We start from the raw sequence: 20,384 nt of genomic DNA on the forward strand, positions 1-20,384 counted from the left end.
AATTTGCTCAGGCATTTGTTGACAAAGTGGTGACCCTCGCCCCGTCCTTGTTTGTGAATGACTGAGCATTTCATGGAAGCTGCTTTTATGCCCAATCATGGCACCCACCTGTTCCCAATTAGTCTGTTCACCTGTGGGATGTTCCAAATAAGTCTTTGGAACATCCCACAGATTTGTGCTAGCTTTTTTGAAACATGTTGCAGGCATCAAATTCCAAATGAGCCAATATTTGCTAAAAAATAACAACGTTTCTCAGTGTGAACATGACATTTCTTGTCTTTGCAGTCTATTCAATTGAATATAAGTTGAAAAGGATTTGCAAATAATTGCATTCTCTTTTTATTTACCATTTACACAACGTGACAACTTCACTGCTTTCTAGTTTTGTAGTTAAAGGTTGTGATCTTTTCTCATTGGCTCAGAATTACAAATGCATCTTGCTATTGCTGTCCAAATGAAGACAGAGCTGACATAGTTCAGAGTTAGTATGGTGAAAAATGATTGGCAACTAGTGTGTGAATGTGAGTGTGAATGTTGTCTATCTGTGTTGGCCCTGTGATGAGGTGGCGACTTGTCCAGGGTGTACCCCGCCTTCCGCCCGATTGTAGCTGAGATAGGCTCCAGCACCCCCCGTGACCCCGAAAGGGATAAGTGGTAGAAAATGGATGGATGGATAGAAATGAAGAACTCACGCAAAGCACCAGCTGATATGTCTTCAGTCTGCAGGAAGTCACTGATGCCTTCTGAGTTCTTGGCTCTGATTCGATAACAGTATCTTTTCCCAGGGTCCACGTTGGAGTCTCTGTACTCCGTTCTACTGCCGCCTATCTCCCCCAGAGGGGTCCACTTGTTGCGTCCGATCTGCTGGCGTTCTATGATGTAGTTTGTGACCGGACATCCGCCGTCGTCTTTTGGCGGATTCCATTTGAACTCGATAGATGTCACGCCACTCTCGACAACGTCCACGGGTCCTTGCGGCGGCGCCGGTTTGTCTGTGGATGGAATCACGTTAACGGCTGTTTCACCCTCGAGCACAACGTGTCCCTCGGACTCACCTAGTACTATCAGTCTGGAAACAGCTTCTGTCGTACCAAATTCATTTTTTATTCTCAATTTGACCTCGCCACTGTCTTTCCTTTGACATTTTGTCAGGCAAAGCTTGCTGCTGGTAGATGATTTGTCAATCTTCACATTGGGAGCAGGCGCAAGTTCGTTGTCGTCCTTGTACCACTTAATGTTCAGCGGTTTCCCGCCGGAGAAAAGAAGCTTCCAATTTGCACTTTCGCCCGCTTTTATAGTCACTGGCTTTGAAAACTCTCCAAGAGAATTACTGTCAATCTTCGGTGGGTCTTTGGGGAGGAGAAAGAAGGGTATTTCATACAAAACAAAAAGCTCAAAATAATTAATAAGTCATGCTCCTTTTGATTCTCACCTCGAATAGTCAGCGTTGCTTCCGATTTACGTCCGTCCGCTTCAAAGGCATACTCACCTACGTCATCTTTTTGACAGGAGTCAATGATCAGTCTGTGATTTGCTCCGTCTTGGGTTATCTTGAGCCCGTCTCCACCGGTAAGCTATTCAGATACAGATGTCGTCACCGCCATTCATTCATGCCAAGCAGTTCTATAGCCTCATCAAAGTCATTTTCCTCACCAGTTTCCCATTTTTGTACCATTTTCCCTGAGAGCTCTCAGTGCTTAATGTACAACATAGCTCTGCCCGTTCGCCAATACCTGCTGAGGTGTCTGACAGTCCGCTGACAAACTGAACACCTGCAGACGTAAGAACCAGAAGAAATAGAATCCTACAAAAACATGTTTTTTTTTGGCTAATACATAACTTGCAAGTGAAACAAACTGTACTTGCTAGCCCTGCTAATCACTCTATGACAGGGGTCTCAAACTCAATTTACCTGGGGGCCACTGGATGCAGAAACTGGGTGAGGCTGGGCCGCAAAAAAAGATTTCTTAAAAAAAATTTAACATGCACTTTTTAATGAATTCACCTTCTTTGAATGGCTTTTTCGCTCTTTTCGTTTGCTTTCTTGATGAAATCTTGTTGCCTCAGTAGACTGGTTTTAAAATGATTGTCATGTTTAAGGCTAAAAGTAAAAAATTACCAGCAAATTTACAAAAAATGTTTGTCATCACTTGTGAGAATGAAGAGCATAGAAAAAAAGGTTATTTCCAACATCAGTATTCTAGGACAACTTTAAAACAAATGTGCATATCAGTGGTGGGGGTTAAACTATGGAATTCTCTTTACAATGAGATAAAAGATTGTAAAAATATATTCCAATTGAAAAAATATATAAAGACAGAACAATAAAATCATATGGACAGCCATAAGTGTTTACATTTTGCTTTAAATTTATTATTTTACTTATTTTTTGCCTGGTTTTGTATTTGTTTTGTATCATCCCGTGAGGTGTATATTACTTCTTTTGTTCGGTTTGTACTTCATGAAGTTTTGCACTTCTTGTGTTTTTTTGTGTTTTTTGTTTGTTTTCATTATATTTGGATGTATTTGTTTGGTTTGAATGGTATCATTAAAAGACTACGTATTATGTTGAAGGGGGCAGAAAAATATAAGATTTTTCTTCATCCTGCTCCTTCTCAGGCATTGGTGTGTAAATGTATAATTGAATAATTGAGGTATAATTGTGTATCGATCAAAGATGCACATCAATGAAGGAGATAAATAAAAATGAAATGAAATAAGACACGTCGGGGTGCCCCTGTGCTCAACAAAGAAATATTGCATCAAAAATCGTATCTGTCTGGAGCCAAAGGGAGGGGGAGGGGGGCTCGCCGTGGAGTTTACAGTTATGATAGCACAATTAGCCCCGAACGGGCTAACATCACCACTAACGCGGAGTGCTTTGGAAGCTACCGGACTGCTCGTCTTCCCCGCCTGGACTGTTTACAACGGGGGCGGGAGCGAGCAGGCGGGCGAGCGAGGGAGGCAGGGAAGAAGGGAAGAAGAGCGTGTGCGGGTGTCGTGAAAAGTGGCAAAATGTTTCTCTGCTTGCATCACGCAAGTGACGTCAATGCATACTTGCCAACCTTGAGACCTCCGAATTCGGGAGATGGGGGGGGGGGGGGGGGGGTAGGGGGGAGGGGGGGTTGAGGTGTGTGTGTGGGGGTTGAGGTGAGCGGGGTTGGTTGGGAGGAGGCGGGGTTGAGGGTAGCGGGGGTGTTTTTGTAGCCAGGAAGAGTTAGGGCTGCAAAGGATTCTGGGTATTTGTTCTGTTGTGTTTATGTTGTGTTTACGTGCGGATGTTCTCTCGGAATGTGTTTGTCATTCTTGTTTGGTGTGGGTTCACAGTGTGGCACATATTTGTAACAGTGTTAAAAAATGAATAAAATAAAATATGACCACCCGTATGGCTGTTCCTCAAGTAAGTCTTGCAATAACTTGCGTGTGTCTGCAGAAGCCTCATACAACATGTGTCTGGGCCGGCACACTGTTAGTATGGAGAAAAAGATGATGCAATTACATTTTCTTGAGGACACTAAAGGCAGTGGGATTGGTAGATTCCTTCAGCTCCGCACGCTCCGCACACAACGCTGTCAAGCGCCATTCATTTAAAACTCGCGGGCCGCACTAACATTAAACTTTCATATTAAGGTGGGGGCCGCAAAATAACGTCTCGCGGGCCGCAATTGGCCCGTGGGCCGCGTGTTTGAGACCCCTGCTCTATGACATTGGGGAAAAAAATGCTCTCATCCTCTCAATCCATCAATCCATCAATCAATCAATCAATGTTTACTTACATAGCCCTAAATCAGGAGTGTCTCAAAGGGCTGCACAAGCCACAACGACATCCCAATGGGATGACAAGCCTGTCTCGATCTACTAAGACAGGCCTGGGCAATTGTTTTGACTCAAGGAGCCAAATTTAGGGGAAAAAAATATGTCTGGGGGCCGGTATATCTCATTTTTAGGAACACTAATACAAAACCTCACAATAATGTCTGATTGAATGCTAAAAATGAATTAGTCATGCTTCTTTTGATTCTCACCTCGAATAGTCAGCGTTGCTTCCGATTTACGTCCGTCCGCTTCAAAGGCATACGCACCTACGTCATCTTTTTGACAGGAGTCAATGATCAGTCTGTGATTTGCTCCGTCTTGGGTTATCTTGAGCCCGTCTCCACCGGTAAGCTATTCAGATACAGATGTCGTCACCGCCATTCATTCATGCCAAGCAGTTCTATAGCCTCATCAAAGTCATTTTCCTCACCAGTTTCCCATTTTTGTACCATTTTCCCTGAGAGTCCTCGGTGCTTAATGTACAACATAGCTCTGCCCGTTCGCCAATATCTGCTGAGGTGTCTGACAGTCCGCTGACAAACTGAACGCCTGCAAACGTAAGAACCAGAAGAAATAGAATCCTACAAAAACATGGTTTTAGTTGGCTAATACATCAATTGCAAGTGAAACAAACTGTACTTGCTAGCCCTGCTAATCACTCGATGACATTGGGAAAAAAAAATGCTCTCATCCTCTCAATCCATCAATCAATCAATCAATGTTTACTTACATAGCCCTAAATCACGAGTGTCTCAAAGGGCTGCACAAGCCACAACGACATCCTCGGGCAAGAAAAAACTCAACCCAATGGGATGACAAGCCTGTCTCGATCTACTAAGACAGGCCTGGGCAATTATTTTGACTTGGGGGGCCACGTTTAGAGAAAAAAAATGTGTCCGGGGGCCGGTATATCTGATTTTTAGGAACACTAATACAAAACCTCTCAATAATGTCTGATTGAATGCTAAAAACGTTATGACAGACCGCCTTAAAAAACAGAATGGAATTTTAATTTATTTTTACTGAATGAGACCCCCAGAATGTAGATGGAAATAAAGCATGTTACAATATTAACTATGAAGGATAAAACACTGAATATTGACAACATATGAACGTCACACCCCCTCTCCATCCACATATTTTAAAATCAACAAAAATGCAACAAACACAGCTAAATATGAACGCGAAGGGTAAAAAACCCCACCTACAATCTGATATATCTAATCACTGAGCTTTAGAACTTTGTTGTAAAAATCTCCTTCCGCGTCTGTCCCTGACACTCACATTTCACTCTGTGGAAACACTGCTTGGTGCCTCCTCACTTAGATTACCATAGTAACTAATTACATGACTAACATAAGATTACCATAGTAACTAATTTGATTATCACATTAAATAATTACATTACCGTAGTAACTAATTAGACGACCATAGTAACTAATTAGATGACCATAGTAACCCATTAGATTACCATAGTAACTAACTAGATTACCATAGTAACTAATTAGACGACCATAGCAACTAATTAGACAACCATTGTAATTAATTAGATGAGCATAGTAACTAATTATATGACCATATTAACTAATTCGAGTATCATAGTAACTAATTAGATGAGCATAGTAACTAATTAGATTACCATAGTAACTAATTAGACGACCATAGCAACTAATTAGACAACCATTGTAATTAATTAGATGCGCATAGTAACTAATTAGATGACCATAGTAACTAATTCGATTATCATAGTAACTAATTAGATGACCATAGTATCTCATTATATGACCATAGTAACTAATTAGATTATTAAAGTACCTCATTAAATTACCACATTAACTAATTAGATGACCATTGTAACTAATTAGACGACCATAGTAACTAATTAGATGACCAGGGTAACATAAGATTACCATAGTAACTAATTAGATTATCACATTCAATAATTAAATTACCATAGTAGCTAATTAGACGACCATAGTAACTAATTAGATGACCATAGTAACCCATTAGATTACCATAGTAACTAACTAGATTATCATAGTAACTAATTAGACAACCATAGCAACTAATTAGACAACCATTGTAATTAATTAGATGAGCATAGTAACTAATTAGATGACCATAGTAACTAATTTGAGTATCATAGTAACTAATTAGATGAGCATAGTAACTAATTAGATTACCATAGTAACTAATTAGACGACCATAGCAACTAATTAGACAACCATTGTAATTAATTAGACGAGCATAGTAACTAATTAGATGACCATAGTAACTAATTCGATTATCATAGTAACTAATTAGATGAGCTTAGTAACTAATTAGATGACCATAGTAACTAATTTGATTATCATAGTAACTAATTAGATGAGCATAATTACTAATTAGATGAGCATAGTAACTAATTAGATGACCATAGTGACTAATTTGATTATCATAGTAACTAATTAGATGAGCATAGTAACTAATTAGATGACCATAGTAACTAATTTGATTATCATAGTAACTAATTAGATGAGCATAGTAACTAATTAGATGAGCATAGTAACTAATTAGATGAGCATAGTAACTAGTATATGATGCAGGTTCCAAGCATAGAAAGAGTTAGTATAGTTGAAGGTGATTAGAGAAGATGAGTGCACATCATAATGGCAGCTACACTTTACATCTTAAACATATAAAATAATATTTGGGAATGTCTGGGGGGTCAGATTGAAAAGCTCAAGGGGCCGCATGTGGCTCCCAGGTCTTATGTGCCCCCCGGGTCTTAATTTGCCCAGGTCTGTACTAACAGGTCGTTGTTCTTGTCTTTTCCATCACCCTCACCTTCGTCAGTTTTCTTGGGCTCCTCTGCACTTTCAGTAATCTCTTTGCTAGAATCTTCCTGCACGACTTCCTTTTGCACGTCTTCTTTCGGCCTTTTTTCCTCCATAACGGTTTCAACCACGGGCTTCGGAGCTTCGGTTTTCTTGACTTTCGGAATTTTAAGAGCGTCCAGATCCGCTTAAGTGGAAACAAAGATGTTTGACTTGATCAGACATACATTTATAGGACCAAAACATTTTTTTGGGACAATGAGCTCAGGTGAGATTTCCCACCTTCCACCCTGAGCATGGCACTGGAGGAGGCGGTGCCAGCGAAGGCGAAGTACTGTCCATGGTCTGCCTTGTCACAGTTCTTAATTGTCAGCGTGTGAACGAGTTTGTCCTCTGAGACGGTCATCTCGTATTTGTCGCTGTGCTCAAGCGACGAGTCGGGCGTTGACCACGTGACCTCGTCAAGGGGCGCTGACAGGACGCACTGAAAAGTCGCATCTTTGCCTTCCACGGCTTTGGCGTCCTTGATCATGTCTACGAAGCCCACTTCAGGAACTTTGGGAATGAAAGCATCATAGAAATGAAATTCGAACTACATTGTTTGGACTGCAAATCAACAAACTGGGATCACATACCTCGGAAGTGAGTGGAAAAAACTGTTGTATCATCAACATCCACCTGGTAGAAGCCGGCGTCTTCTGGCTTAGGATCTTTGATGCTGAAGCAGTACTTGTCTCCACGTTTCAGCAGGCGATACTTGGACTTGTCATCGCTACCGAACTGGACCATGTTACCGTCCTTGTCGGGAAAAGAAGTCCTGTGTCAGGGAATTACCGATTGCTAAGAATTGAGCCAACGTATTTTCCGGACCATAGGGCGCACCGGATTATAAGGCACACTGCCGATGAGCGGGGCTATTCAGGTTATTTTCATATATAAGGCTCACCGGATTATAAGGCGCATTAAAGGGTGGAGTGCCATCTCCGGATTGGGGAGGAGACCCTGCCCCATGTGGAGGAGTTCAAGTCTTGTTCACGAGTGAGGGAAGAGTGGATCGTGAGATCGACAGGTGTCTTCAGTAATGTGGACGCTGTATCGATCCATTGTGGGGAAGAAGGAGCTGAGCCGGAAGGCAAAGCTCTCAGTTTACCGGTCGATCTAGGTTCCCATCCTCACCTATGGTCATGAGCTTTGGGTTATGACCGAAAGGACAAGATCATGGGTACAAGCGGCCCAAATGAGTTTCCTCCGTGGCGGGGCTCTCCCTTAGAGATAGGGTGAGAAGCTCTGTCATCCGGGAGGAGCTCAAAGTAAAGCCACTTCTCCTCCACATGGAGAGGAGCCAGATGAGGTGGTTCGGGCATCTGGTCAGGATGCCACCCGAACGCCTCCCTAGGGAGGTGTTTAGGGCACGTCCGACCGGCAGGAGGCCACGGGGAAGACCCAGGACACGTTGGGAAGACTAAGTCTCCCGGCTGGCCTGGGAACGCCTCGGGATCCCTCTGGAAGAGCTGGACGAAGTGGCTGGGGAGAGGGAAGTCTGGGCTTCTCTGCTTAGGCTACTGCTCTCGCAACCCGACCTCGGATAAGCGGAATAAGATGGATGAATGGATGGATGATAATATTATTATTATTTTCTAAATGTAAAAGACTTCTTTGTGGTCTACATAACATGTAATGGTGTCACAGTCTCTGTCTGTGTCTGCTTGTCTCTGTGTTTGTCTTTGGGAGAGTGGGTGTGTTTTGGGCGTAGGCGTGGCTCTAGCTCTCAGCCTGGCACAGCTGATCCCAGCAACCTAATCACTCACCTGCCTGCCATCAACTCGCCAGATTGTTCACCTTTCTACATGTGGTAACGCTTCTCGCCCGTTTGTTCTTGAATTCTAGCACTTTTGGATATCTTGCGAATCTGCCATTTTTGTGTTTTTTGGCTCCTCATTCTACCCCTGTTTTTTCCCTCTGCCTTCAGTTCCCTACCTGCCGTGTGTGCCTGCTCAGCCTGCTAGCCTCAGCCTGCTAGCCTCAGCCTGCTAGCCTCAGCCTGCTAGCCTCAGCCTGCTTGCCACAGCCTGCTAACCTCAGTGTGCTCTCCTGGACTGCCAAGCCAAGGACTACGAGCTCCCTCCTTTCCCTCTGGTTTTATTAATTATAACCCTCGAACTTTAATTCTGCTTGTCTTTTCTGCATTTGGGTCCACCAGTTTTACCAACCGTGACAAATGGTGGTTCTTTTGTCAAAATGTTGCATAGATGATGTTTTACAGATCATCTTCAAGTCACTTTCTGACAGTCTCTTCAGGATGCGCCGTTTTGTGGGCAGTCTTATTTACGTGCCTCCACTTCGACAGCGTCTTCTCCACGTCATCTTTGTTGTAGCGGTGTAGCGTGCAAGGACGGGAGTGGAAGAAGTGTCAAAAGATGGCGCTAACTGTTTTAATGACATTCAGACTTTACTTCAATCAATAACGGAGCAGCATCTCCTCATCCGTGGCTCACTAGTGCAACAACAACAACACCCGAAATGTGTCCCGTGAAAAACCGTCCGACCGGAACACTCTAATAACTAAAGTTCCTTGGGTGAATTACGTAAACTCACTACACCGGTATGTTTTAGCGCTTTCATGACGAGTTTACTGACAGATATAAGTAAGAACTTTACACTACTTTATATTAGAAATGGCAACAGTGGAGGATGAATGTCCCATAACAAGAAAATAGAGAAAAAGAAGAAGATTATCGACTACGGAGTCGGCACGGACTACAAGGGCGGACGTGCGCACAATTTTTCAGGATTTATGCAGATCCCAAATACAGGTCAGCAGGTACCAGAAGGTAATAAAAGTTGCATAATATTGTGAAACAAAACGCCCGATAATATGTCTTACCTTATACACACACCATAATAACACTCCTATGTTGAAGCACAGTACAATCCATTAAGCGGTGTGGCTTCATAGCTTACCAAAGTCCTACTAAAAACATTTTGATAGATTTTTGAGCGCCGTGTGTATTGTTCTATATTTTCTATGGAACATTTAAAATGTTGGTGTTGTTTACTTGAGTCATATTGCAGTCTACACGTACATTTATGTGTGACTGCCATCTACTGGTCACACTTATCATTACACCATGTACCGAAAAAAATGGAGGTCGGTAAGCACAACCATAATTATTCCGTACATTAGGCGCACCGGGTTATGAGGCGCACTGTCGAGTTTTGAGAAAATGAAAGGGTTTTAAGTGCGCATTATAGTCCGGAAAATACGCTATTTCTTAGACTCACCTTGTATAGATAAATTTTGCTGTTAGGACTCCGTACGGTCATTTCCAGGCTAAATGCTGCCCGTTTGAGGGGTGTCATTTCGAATTTTTTTAAATTTCTCAGATTCTCGACAACCTTGGGAGAGAAAGAAGATGTTTAAAGAGCTGCACTGAAGACTTGTTGTGTTGTACTTCTTGAGTGGCAAGTTCCATTCCAGTCTCGCACCTTTGCCTGCTCGTCTTCCCTCTGCTTTTTCTTCTGGTTCAGTTTGGTCAGCAAAAAGCGGAAATCGGTAATCCCAAATTCCAAACATATTTTTTGGTAATCTTTCTTTCGAGCGCTGAGAAGGAGTTCCCAGAGTTTAGGATCGATCTCTCCATCTTCCGCCAGCTTTTTCTTTCTGGTGACAAACGTACTAAAGCAGAAGGAAAAAAGGTTATGGTTATTATTTTAAAAAACAGAATAGGTGAAAGTCAACTCAATGTATAAAGTGAACAACTTATTTATAGCATATTTGGACACACTAGTTGGGCACCAAATGGGTGGGACATCAGATTATTGAGTACCACCATGTCTGATGACATTTATCCTGAATTGATTCATTTATTGTGTGAATGCTCCAAACATTCACACATGCTTTTCTACACCAAAATTCATCTATTTCTTCTTCTTCTTCTTCTTCTCCAGATTTTGGCGCGCATTTTTCACCTGATTCAAACTGTTCCAACTTCAAACTGTTCAGGCTATTCGGGAATCGCGGGCTTTCCCTTGACAAATTCCAATAATTCCCAGATTTCCCAGAATTCCCGGTTTTCCGGGACATTTTTCCCAATCAAAATGAATTGGCCACTTTTCAAACTTCCAAAATTCCCACATTCTTCAACGCATTCAAACCATTCCACCTTCAACATATTCCATCAGTCTGGAAATTGAAATTGGTCTTTTTCCAAGTTAAAAAAAAATCCAGGATTTTCCAGAATTCCTGGTTTTACAAAGCCATATTCCCACCCTTTTTTTCTGGCGACCACTCCTTCCACATTTTTCAAAGCATTTAAACCGTTCCACCGTCAAAACATTCCTCTTAATCAGGACAAAAAAATGCAGTTGTTTTTAGAACTGAAAAAATTCCTGGTTTTCCCGAAATTCCAGGAATTCCGTAATACCATTTCTCCATTCCACATGTTACTAACTTCAACATTTCTCGACCGATTTGAAACATTTCAACACTAACCATTTTAACTCATTCAGACCATTCAAGTTTTTTTTTACCATTTTCAAAAAAAATCTAATTTTCCTCAAAATTCCCAATTTTTTCTGAAATTCCCATTGAAATGAATGGAACATTCTTTAAAATTCAACAATTCCCACATTTTTCATCTGATTAAAGCTGTTTCAACTTCAAAATATTCTCCTTTTCAGAAATGTTGTGTAAGTGTATTGTCCAACTGCCAAATAATGGAAACCATCAACAACGTTGGTATTTTTGAAAAGATCTGGTCTGAGTGAGCGAGGCGGTGTTGGTATCAAACTTACGTTTTCTTCAGCATTGATCGGAAGTCCTGACTCGTATCCTCTTTTCCTGAAAGAAAGAAGAACAACAACAACATGGAAGCGGCATCACTTTGCCAAATTGAGCACACGTTCAATAGTTGAAAAAAACAAAAACGCACAAATAATTTCAGCCTCTTAATGATCAGCAGATGGAGAACATAGAACATTCCTTGGTAGTCCTACCGTATTTTCCCGACTATAAGGCACACTTAAAATCATTGTTTTCCCCTCAAAACTCAACAGTGCACCTTATAACCCGGCGTGCCTCATGTATAATACAATTCTGGTTGTGCTCACCGACCTCCAAGCTATTTTATTTGGTACATGGTGTAATGATATGTGTGACCAGTAGATGGCAGTCACACATAAAAGATACGTGTAGACTGCAATATGATGGCAGTCACACATGTATTTAATGTTGTCATTATGGTGGTACTTAATGAATACTTAGGTCTACTACACTACTGTATTTAATGTTGTCATTATGGTGGTACTTAATGAATACTTAGGTCTACTACACTAATGTGTTTTAATGTTGTCATTATGGTGGTACTTAATGAATACTTAGGCCTACTACTTTATCGTATTTTAATGTTGTCATTATGGTGGTACTTAATGTATACTTAGGTCTACTGCACTACTGTATTTAATGTTGTCATTATGGTGGTACTTAATGAATACTTAGGTCTACTACGCTACTGTATTTAATGTTGTCATTATGGTGGTACTTAATGAATACTTAGGTCTACTACACTACTGTATTTTATGTTGTCATGATGGTGGTACTTAATGAATACTTAGGTCTACTACACTACTGTATTTAATGTTGCCATTATGGTGGTACTTAATGAATACTTAGGTGTACTACACTACTGTATTTAATGTTGTCATTATGGTGGTACTTAATGAATACTTAGGTCTACTACACTACTGTATTTAATGTTGTCATTATGGTGGTACTTAATGAATACTTAGGTCTACTACACTACTGTATTTAATGTTGTCATTATGGTGGTACTTAATGAATACTTAGGCCTACTACGCTACTGTATTTAATGTTGTCATTATGGTGGTACGTAATGAATACTTAGGTCTACTACACTACTGTTTTTATTGTTGTCATTATGGTGGTACTTAATGAATACTTAGGTCTACTACACTACTGTATTTAATGTTGTCATTATGGTGGTACTTAATGAATACATAGGTCTACTACTCTACTGTGTTTTAATGTTGTCATTATGGTGGTACTTAATGAATACTTAGGCCTACTACTTTATCGTATTTTAATGTTGTCATTATGGTGGTACTTAATGTATACTTAGGTCTACTACGCTACTGTATTTAATGTTGTCATTATGGTGGTACTTAATGAATACTTAGGTCTACTACGCTACTGTATTTTATGTTGTCATTATGGTGGTACTTAATGAATACTTAGGTCTACTACACTACTGTATTTTATGTTGTCATTATGGTGGTACTTAATGAATACTTAGGTCTACTACACTACTGTATTTTATGTTGTCATTATGGTGGTACTTAATGAATACTTAGGCCTACTACTTTATCGTATTTTAATGTTGTCATTATGGTGGTACTTAATGTATACTTAGGTCTACTACGCTACTGTATTTAATGTTGTCATTATGGTGGTACTTAATGAATACTTAGGTCTACTACACTACTGTATTTAATGTTGTCATTATGGTGGTACTTAATGAATACTTAGGTCTACTACGCTACTGTATTTAATGTTGTCATTATGGTGGTACTTAATGAATACTTAGGTCTACTACACTACTGTATTTTATGTTGTCATTATGGTGGTACTTAATGAATACTTAGGTGTACTACACTACTGTATTTAATGTTGCCATTATGGTGGTACTTAATGAATACTTAGGTCTACTACACTACTGTTTTTATTGTTGTCATTATGGTGGTACTTAATGAATACTTAGGTCTACTACACTACTGTATTTAATGTTGTCATTATGGTGGTACTTAATGAATACATAGGTCTACTACACTACTGTTTTTATTGTTGTCATTATGGTGGTACTTAATGAATACTTAGGTCTACTACACTACTGTATTTAATGTTGTCATTATGGTGGTACTTAATGAATACTTAGGCCTACTACTTTATCGTATTTTAATGTTGTCATTATGGTGGTACTTAATGAATACTTAGGTCTACTACGCTACTGTATTTAATGTTGTCATTATGGTGGTACTTAATGAATACTTAGGTCTACTACACTACTGTATTTTATGTTGTCATTATGGTGGTACTTAATGAATACTTAGGTGTACTACACTACTGTATTTAATGTTGCCATTATGGTGGTACTTAATGAATACTTAGGTCTACTACACTACTGTTTTTATTGTTGTCATTATGGTGGTACTTAATGAATACTTAGGTCTACTACACTACTGTATTTAATGTTGTCATTATGGTGGTACTTAATGAATACATAGGTCTACTACTCTACTGTGTTTTAATGTTGTCATTATGGTGGTACTTAATGAATACTTAGGCCTACTACTTTATCGTATTTTAATGTTGTCATTATGGTGGTACTTAATGTATACTTAGGTCTACTACACTACTGTATTTAATGTTGTCATTATGGTGGTACTTAATGAATACTTAGGTCTACTACGCTACTGTATTTTATGTTGTCATTATGGTGGTACTTAATGAATACTTAGGTCTACTACACTACTGTATTTTATGTTGTCATTATGGTGGTACTTAATGAATACTTAGGTCTACTACACTACTGTATTTTATGTTGTCATTATGGTGGTACTTAATGAATACTTAGGTGTACTACACTACTGTATTTAATGTTGCCATTATGGTGGTACTTAATGAATACTTATGTCTACTACACTACTGTTTTTATTGTTGTCATTATGGTGGTACTTAATGAATACTTAGGTCTACTACACTACTGTATTTAATGTTGTCATCATGGTGGTACTTAATGAATACTTAGGTCTACTACTCTACTGTGTTTTAATGTTGTCATTATGGTGGTACTTAATGAATACTTAGGCCTACTACTTTATCGTATTTTAATGTTGTCATTATGGTGGTACTTAATGTATACTTAGGTCTACTACGCTACTGTATTTAATGTTGTCATTATGGTGGTACTTAATGAATACTTAGGTCTACTACACTACTGTATTTTATGTTGTCATTATGGTGGTACTTAATGAATACTTAGGTCTACTACACTACTGTATTTTATGTTGTCATTATGGTGGTACTTAATGAATACTTAGGTGTACTACACTACTGTATTTTATGTTGCCATTATGGTGGTACTTAATGAATACTTAGGTCTACTACACTACTGTTTTTATTGTTGTCATTATGGTGGTACTTAATGAATACTTAGGTCTACTACACTACTGTATTTAATGTTGTCATTATGGTGGTACTTAATGAATACTTAGGTCTACTACTCTACTGTGTTTTAATGTTGTCATTATGGTGGTACTTAATGAATACTTAGGCCTACTACTTTATCGTATTTTAATGTTGTCATTATGGTGGTACTTAATGTATACTTAGGTCTACTGCACTACTGTATTTAATGTTGTCATTATGGTGGTACTTAATGAATACTTAGGTCTACTACGCTACTGTATTTAATGTTGTCATTATGGTGGTACTTAATGAATACTTAGGTCTACTACACTACTGTATTTTATGTTGTCATTATGGTGGTACTTAATGAATACTTAGGTCTACTACACTACTGTATTTTATGTTGTCATTATGGTGGTACTTAATGAATACTTAGGTGTACTACACTACTGTATTTAATGTTGTCATTATGGTGGTACTTAATGAATACTTAGGTCTACTACACTACTGTTTTTATTGTTGTCATTATGGTGGTACTTAATGAATACTTAGGTCTACTACACTACTGTATTTAATGTTGTCATTATGGTGGTACTTAATGAATACTTAGGTCTACTACACTACTGTTTTTATTGTTGTCATTATGGTGGTACTTAATGAATACTTAGGTATACTACTCTACTGTGTTTTAATGTTGTCATTATGGTGGTACTTAATGAATACTTAGGCCTACTACTTTATCGCATTTTAATGTTGTCATTATGGTGGTACTTAATGTATACTTAGGTCTACTGCACTACTGTATTTAATGTTTTCATTATGGTGGTACTTAATGAATACTTAGGTCTACTACGCTACTGTATTTAATGTTGTCATTATGGTGGTACTTAATGAATACTTAGGTCTACTACACTACTGTATTTAATGTTGTCATTATGGTGGTACTTAATGAATACTTAGGTCTACTACACTACTGTATTTTATGTTGTCATTATGGTGGTACTTAATGAATACTTAGGTCTACTACACTACTGTATTTAATGTTGTCATTATGGTGGTACTTAATGAATACTTAGGTCTACTACACTACTGTATTTTATGTTGTCATTATGGTGGTACTTAATGAATACTTAGGTCTACTACGCTACTGTATTTAATGTTGTCATTATGGTGGTACTTAATGAATACTTAGGTCTACTACACTACTGTATTTTATGTTGTCATCATGGTGGTACTTAATGAATACTTAGGTCTACTACACTACTGTATTTAATGTTGTCATTATGGTGGTACTTAATGAATACTTAGGTCTACTACACTACTGTATTTTATGTTGTCATTATGGTGGTACTTAATGAATACTTAGGTCTACTACACTACTGTATTTAATGTTGTCATTATGGTGGTACTTAATGGATACTTAGGTCTACTACACTACAGTATTTAATGTTGTCATTATGGTGGTACTTAATGAATACTTAGGTCTACTACACTACTGTGTTTTAATGTTGTCATTATGGTGGTACTTAATGAATACTTAGGTCTACTACACTACTGTATTTAATGTTGTCATTATGGTGGTACTTAATGAATACTTTGGTCTACTACACTACTGTGTTTTAATGTTGTCATTATGGTGGTACTTAATGAATACTTAGGTCTACTACACTACTGTATTTAATGTTGTCATTATGGTGGTACTTAATGAATACTTAGGTTTACTACACTACTGTGTTTTAATGTTGTCATTATGGTGGTACTTAATGAATACTTAGGCCTACTACTTTATCGTATTTTAATGTTGTCATTATGGTGGTACTTAATGTATACTTAGGTCTACTACACTACTGTATTTAATGTTGTCATTATGGTGGTACTTAATGAATACTTAGGTCTACTACACTACTGTATTTAATGTTGTCATTATGGTGGTACTTAATGAATACTTAGGTCTACTACACTACTGTATTTAATGTTGTCATTATGGTGGTACTTAATGAATACTTAGGTCTACTACACTACTGTATTTAATGTTGTCATTATGGTGGTACTTAATGAATACTTAGGTCTACTACACTACTGTATTTTATGATATCATGATGGTGGTACTTAATGAATACTTAGGTGTACTACACTACTGTATTTAATGTTGTCATTATGGTGGTACTTAATGAATACTTAGGTCTACTACACTACTGTGTTTTAATGTTGTCATTATGGTGGTACTTAATGAATACTTAGGTCTACTACACTACTGTATTTAATGTTGCCATTATGTTGGTACTTAATGAATACTTAGGTCTACTACACTACTGTTTTTATTGTTGTCATTATGGTGGTACTTAATGAATACTTAGGTCTACTACACTACTGTATTTAATGTTGTCATTATGGTGGTACTTAATGAATACTTAGGTCTACTACACTACTTTGTTTTAATGTTGTTATTATGGTGGTACTTAATGAATACTTAGGCCTACTACTTTATCATATTTTAATGTTGTCATTATGGTGGTACTTAATGTATACTTAGGTCTACTGCACTACTGTATTTAATGTTGTCATTATGGTGGTACTTAATGAATACTTAGGTCTACTACGCTACTGTATTTAATGTTGTCATTATGGTGGTCCTTAATGAATACTTAGGTGTACTACACTACTGTATTTAATGTTGTCATTATGGTGGTACTTAATGAATACTTAGGTCTACTACACTACTGTATTTTATGTTGTCATTATGGTGGTACTTAATGAATACTTAGGTCTACTACACTACTGTGTTTTAATGTTGTCATTATGGTGGTACTTAATGAATACTTAGGTCTACTACACTACTGTATTTAATGTTGTCATTATGGTGGTACTTAATGAATACTTAGGTCTACTACACTACTGTATTTAATGATGTCATTATGGTGGTACTTAATGAATACTTAGGTCTACTACACTACCGTATTTAATGTTGTCATTATGGTGGTACTTAATGAATACTTAGGTTTACTACACTACTGGGTTTTAATGTTGTCATTATGGTGGTACTTAATGAATACTTAGGCCTACTACTTTATCGTATTTTAATGTTGTCATTATGGTGGTACTTAATGAATACTTAGGTCTACTACACTACTGTATTTAATGTTGTCATTATGGTGGTACTTAATGTATACTTAGGCCCACTACTTTATCGTATTTTAATGTTGTCATTATGATGGTACTTAATGTATACTTAGGTCTACTACACTACTGTATTTAATGTTGTCATTATGGTGGTACTTAATGAATACTTAGGTCTACTACACTACTGTATTTAATGTTGTCATTATGGTGGTACTTAATGAATACTTAGGTCTACTACACTACTGTATTTAATGTTGTCATTATGGTGGTACTTAATGAATACTTAGGTCTACTACACTACTGTATTTTATTTTGTCATGATGGTGGTACTTAATGAATACTTAGGTGTACTACACTACTGTATTTAATGTTGTCATTATGGTGGTACTTAATGAATACTTAGGTCTACTACACTACTGTATTTAATGTTGCCATTATGGTGGTACTTAATGAATACTTAGGTCTACTACACTACTGTGTTTTAATGTTGTCATTATGGTGGTACTTAATGAATACTTAGGTCTACTACACTACTGTATTTAATGTTGCCATTATGGTGGTACTTAATGAATACTTAGGTGTACTACACTACTGTATTTAATGTTGCCATTATGTTGGTACTTAATGAATACTTAGGTCTACTACACTACTGTTTTTATTGTTGTCATTATGGTGGTACTTAATGAATACTTAGGTCTACTACACTACTGTATTTAATGTTGTCATTATGGTGGTACTTAATGAATACTTAGGTCTACTACACTACTTTGTTTTAATGTTGTTATTATGGTGGTACTTAATGAATACTTAGGCCTACTACTTTATCGTATTTTAATGTTGTCATTATGGTGGTACTTAATGTATACTTAGGTCTACTGCACTACTGTATTTAATGTTGTCATTATGGTGGTACTTAATGAATACTTAGGTCTACTACGCTACTGTATTTAATGTTGTCATTATGGTGGTACTTAATGAATACTTATGTCTACTACACTACTGTATTTTATGTTGTCATTATGGTGGTACTTAATGAATACTTAGGTCTACTACACTACTGTATTTAATGTTGTCATTATGGTGGTACTTAATGAATACTTAGGTCTACTACACTACTGTGTTTTAATGTTGTCATTATGGTGGTACTTAATGAATACTTAGGTCTACTACACTACTGTATTTAATGTGGTCATTATGGTGGTACTTAATGAATACTTAGGTCTACTACACTACCGTATTTAATGTTGTCATTATGGTGGTACTTAATGAATACTTAGGTTTACTACACTACTGGGTTTTAATGTTGTCATTATGGTGGTACTTAATGAATACTTAGGCCTACTACTTTATCGTATTTTAATGTTGTCATTATGGTGGTACTTAATGAATACTTAGGTCTACTACACTACTGTATTTAATGTTGTCATTATGGTGGTACTTAATGTATACTTAGGCCCACTACTTTATCGTATTTTAATGTTGTCATTATGATGGTACTTAATGTATACTTAGGTTTACTACACTACTGGGTTTTAATGTTGTCATTATGGTGGTACTTAATGAATACTTAGGCCTACTACTTTATCGTATTTTAATGTTGTCATTATGGTGGTACTTAATGAATACTTAGGTCTACTACACTACTGTATTTAATGTTGTCATTATGGTGGTACTTAATGAATACTTAGGTCTACTACACTACTGTATTTAATGTTGTCATTATGGTGGTACTTAATGAATACTTAGGTCTACTACACTACTGTATTTAATGTTGTCATTATGGTGGTACTTAATGAATACTTAGGTCTACTACACTACTGTATTTAATGTTGCCATTATGGTGGTACTTAATGAATACTTAGGTCTACTACACTACTGTGTTTTAATGTTGTCATTATGGTGGTACTTAATGAATACTTAGGTCTACTACACTACTGTATTTAATGTTGCCATTATGGTGGTACTTAATGAATACTTAGGTGTACTACACTACTGTATTTAATGTTGCCATTATGTTGGTACTTAATGAATACTTAGGTCTACTACACTACTGTTTTTATTGTTGTCATTATGGTGGTACTTAATGAATACTTAGGTCTACTACACTACTGTATTTAATGTTGTCATTATGGTGGTACTTAATGAATACTTAGGTCTACTACACTACTTTGTTTTAATGTTGTTATTATGGTGGTACTTAATGAATACTTAGGCCTACTACTTTATCGTATTTTAATGTTGTCATTATGGTGGTACTTAATGTATACTTAGGTCTACTGCACTACTGTATTTAATGTTGTCATTATGGTGGTACTTAATGAATACTTAGGTCTACTACGCTACTGTATTTAATGTTGTCATTATGGTGGTACTTAATGAATACTTATGTCTACTACACTACTGTATTTTATGTTGTCATTATGGTGGTA

The 20,384-nt window shown here is 37.5% G+C and overlaps 1 protein-coding gene across 1 annotated transcript in view; it reads right to left on the minus strand.

Annotated features, from left to right (window-relative positions):
- The window catches only part of LOC133643109 (immunoglobulin-like and fibronectin type III domain-containing protein 1), a 42,985-nt gene that overhangs the window by 10,668 nt on the left and 11,933 nt on the right, over nucleotides 1-20,384 (minus strand). Inside the window, exons 5-14 of the mRNA XM_062037523.1 lie at nucleotides 11,427-11,472; nucleotides 10,119-10,308; nucleotides 9,915-10,028; nucleotides 7,268-7,430; nucleotides 6,915-7,187; nucleotides 6,643-6,819; nucleotides 1,654-1,772; nucleotides 1,433-1,574; nucleotides 1,056-1,349; nucleotides 693-992 (exon numbers count right to left, since the gene is read on the minus strand). Of these exons, the coding sequence (XP_061893507.1) occupies nucleotides 693-992; nucleotides 1,056-1,349; nucleotides 1,433-1,574; nucleotides 1,654-1,772; nucleotides 6,643-6,819; nucleotides 6,915-7,187; nucleotides 7,268-7,430; nucleotides 9,915-10,028; nucleotides 10,119-10,308; nucleotides 11,427-11,472 (1,818 nt within the window). The remainder of the gene's footprint in view (nucleotides 1-692; nucleotides 993-1,055; nucleotides 1,350-1,432; nucleotides 1,575-1,653; nucleotides 1,773-6,642; nucleotides 6,820-6,914; nucleotides 7,188-7,267; nucleotides 7,431-9,914; nucleotides 10,029-10,118; nucleotides 10,309-11,426; nucleotides 11,473-20,384) is intronic.

This window comes from Entelurus aequoreus, linkage group LG26 (assembly GCF_033978785.1).
Source record: "Entelurus aequoreus isolate RoL-2023_Sb linkage group LG26, RoL_Eaeq_v1.1, whole genome shotgun sequence".
Taxonomy (NCBI): Eukaryota; Metazoa; Chordata; class Actinopteri; order Syngnathiformes; family Syngnathidae; genus Entelurus; species Entelurus aequoreus.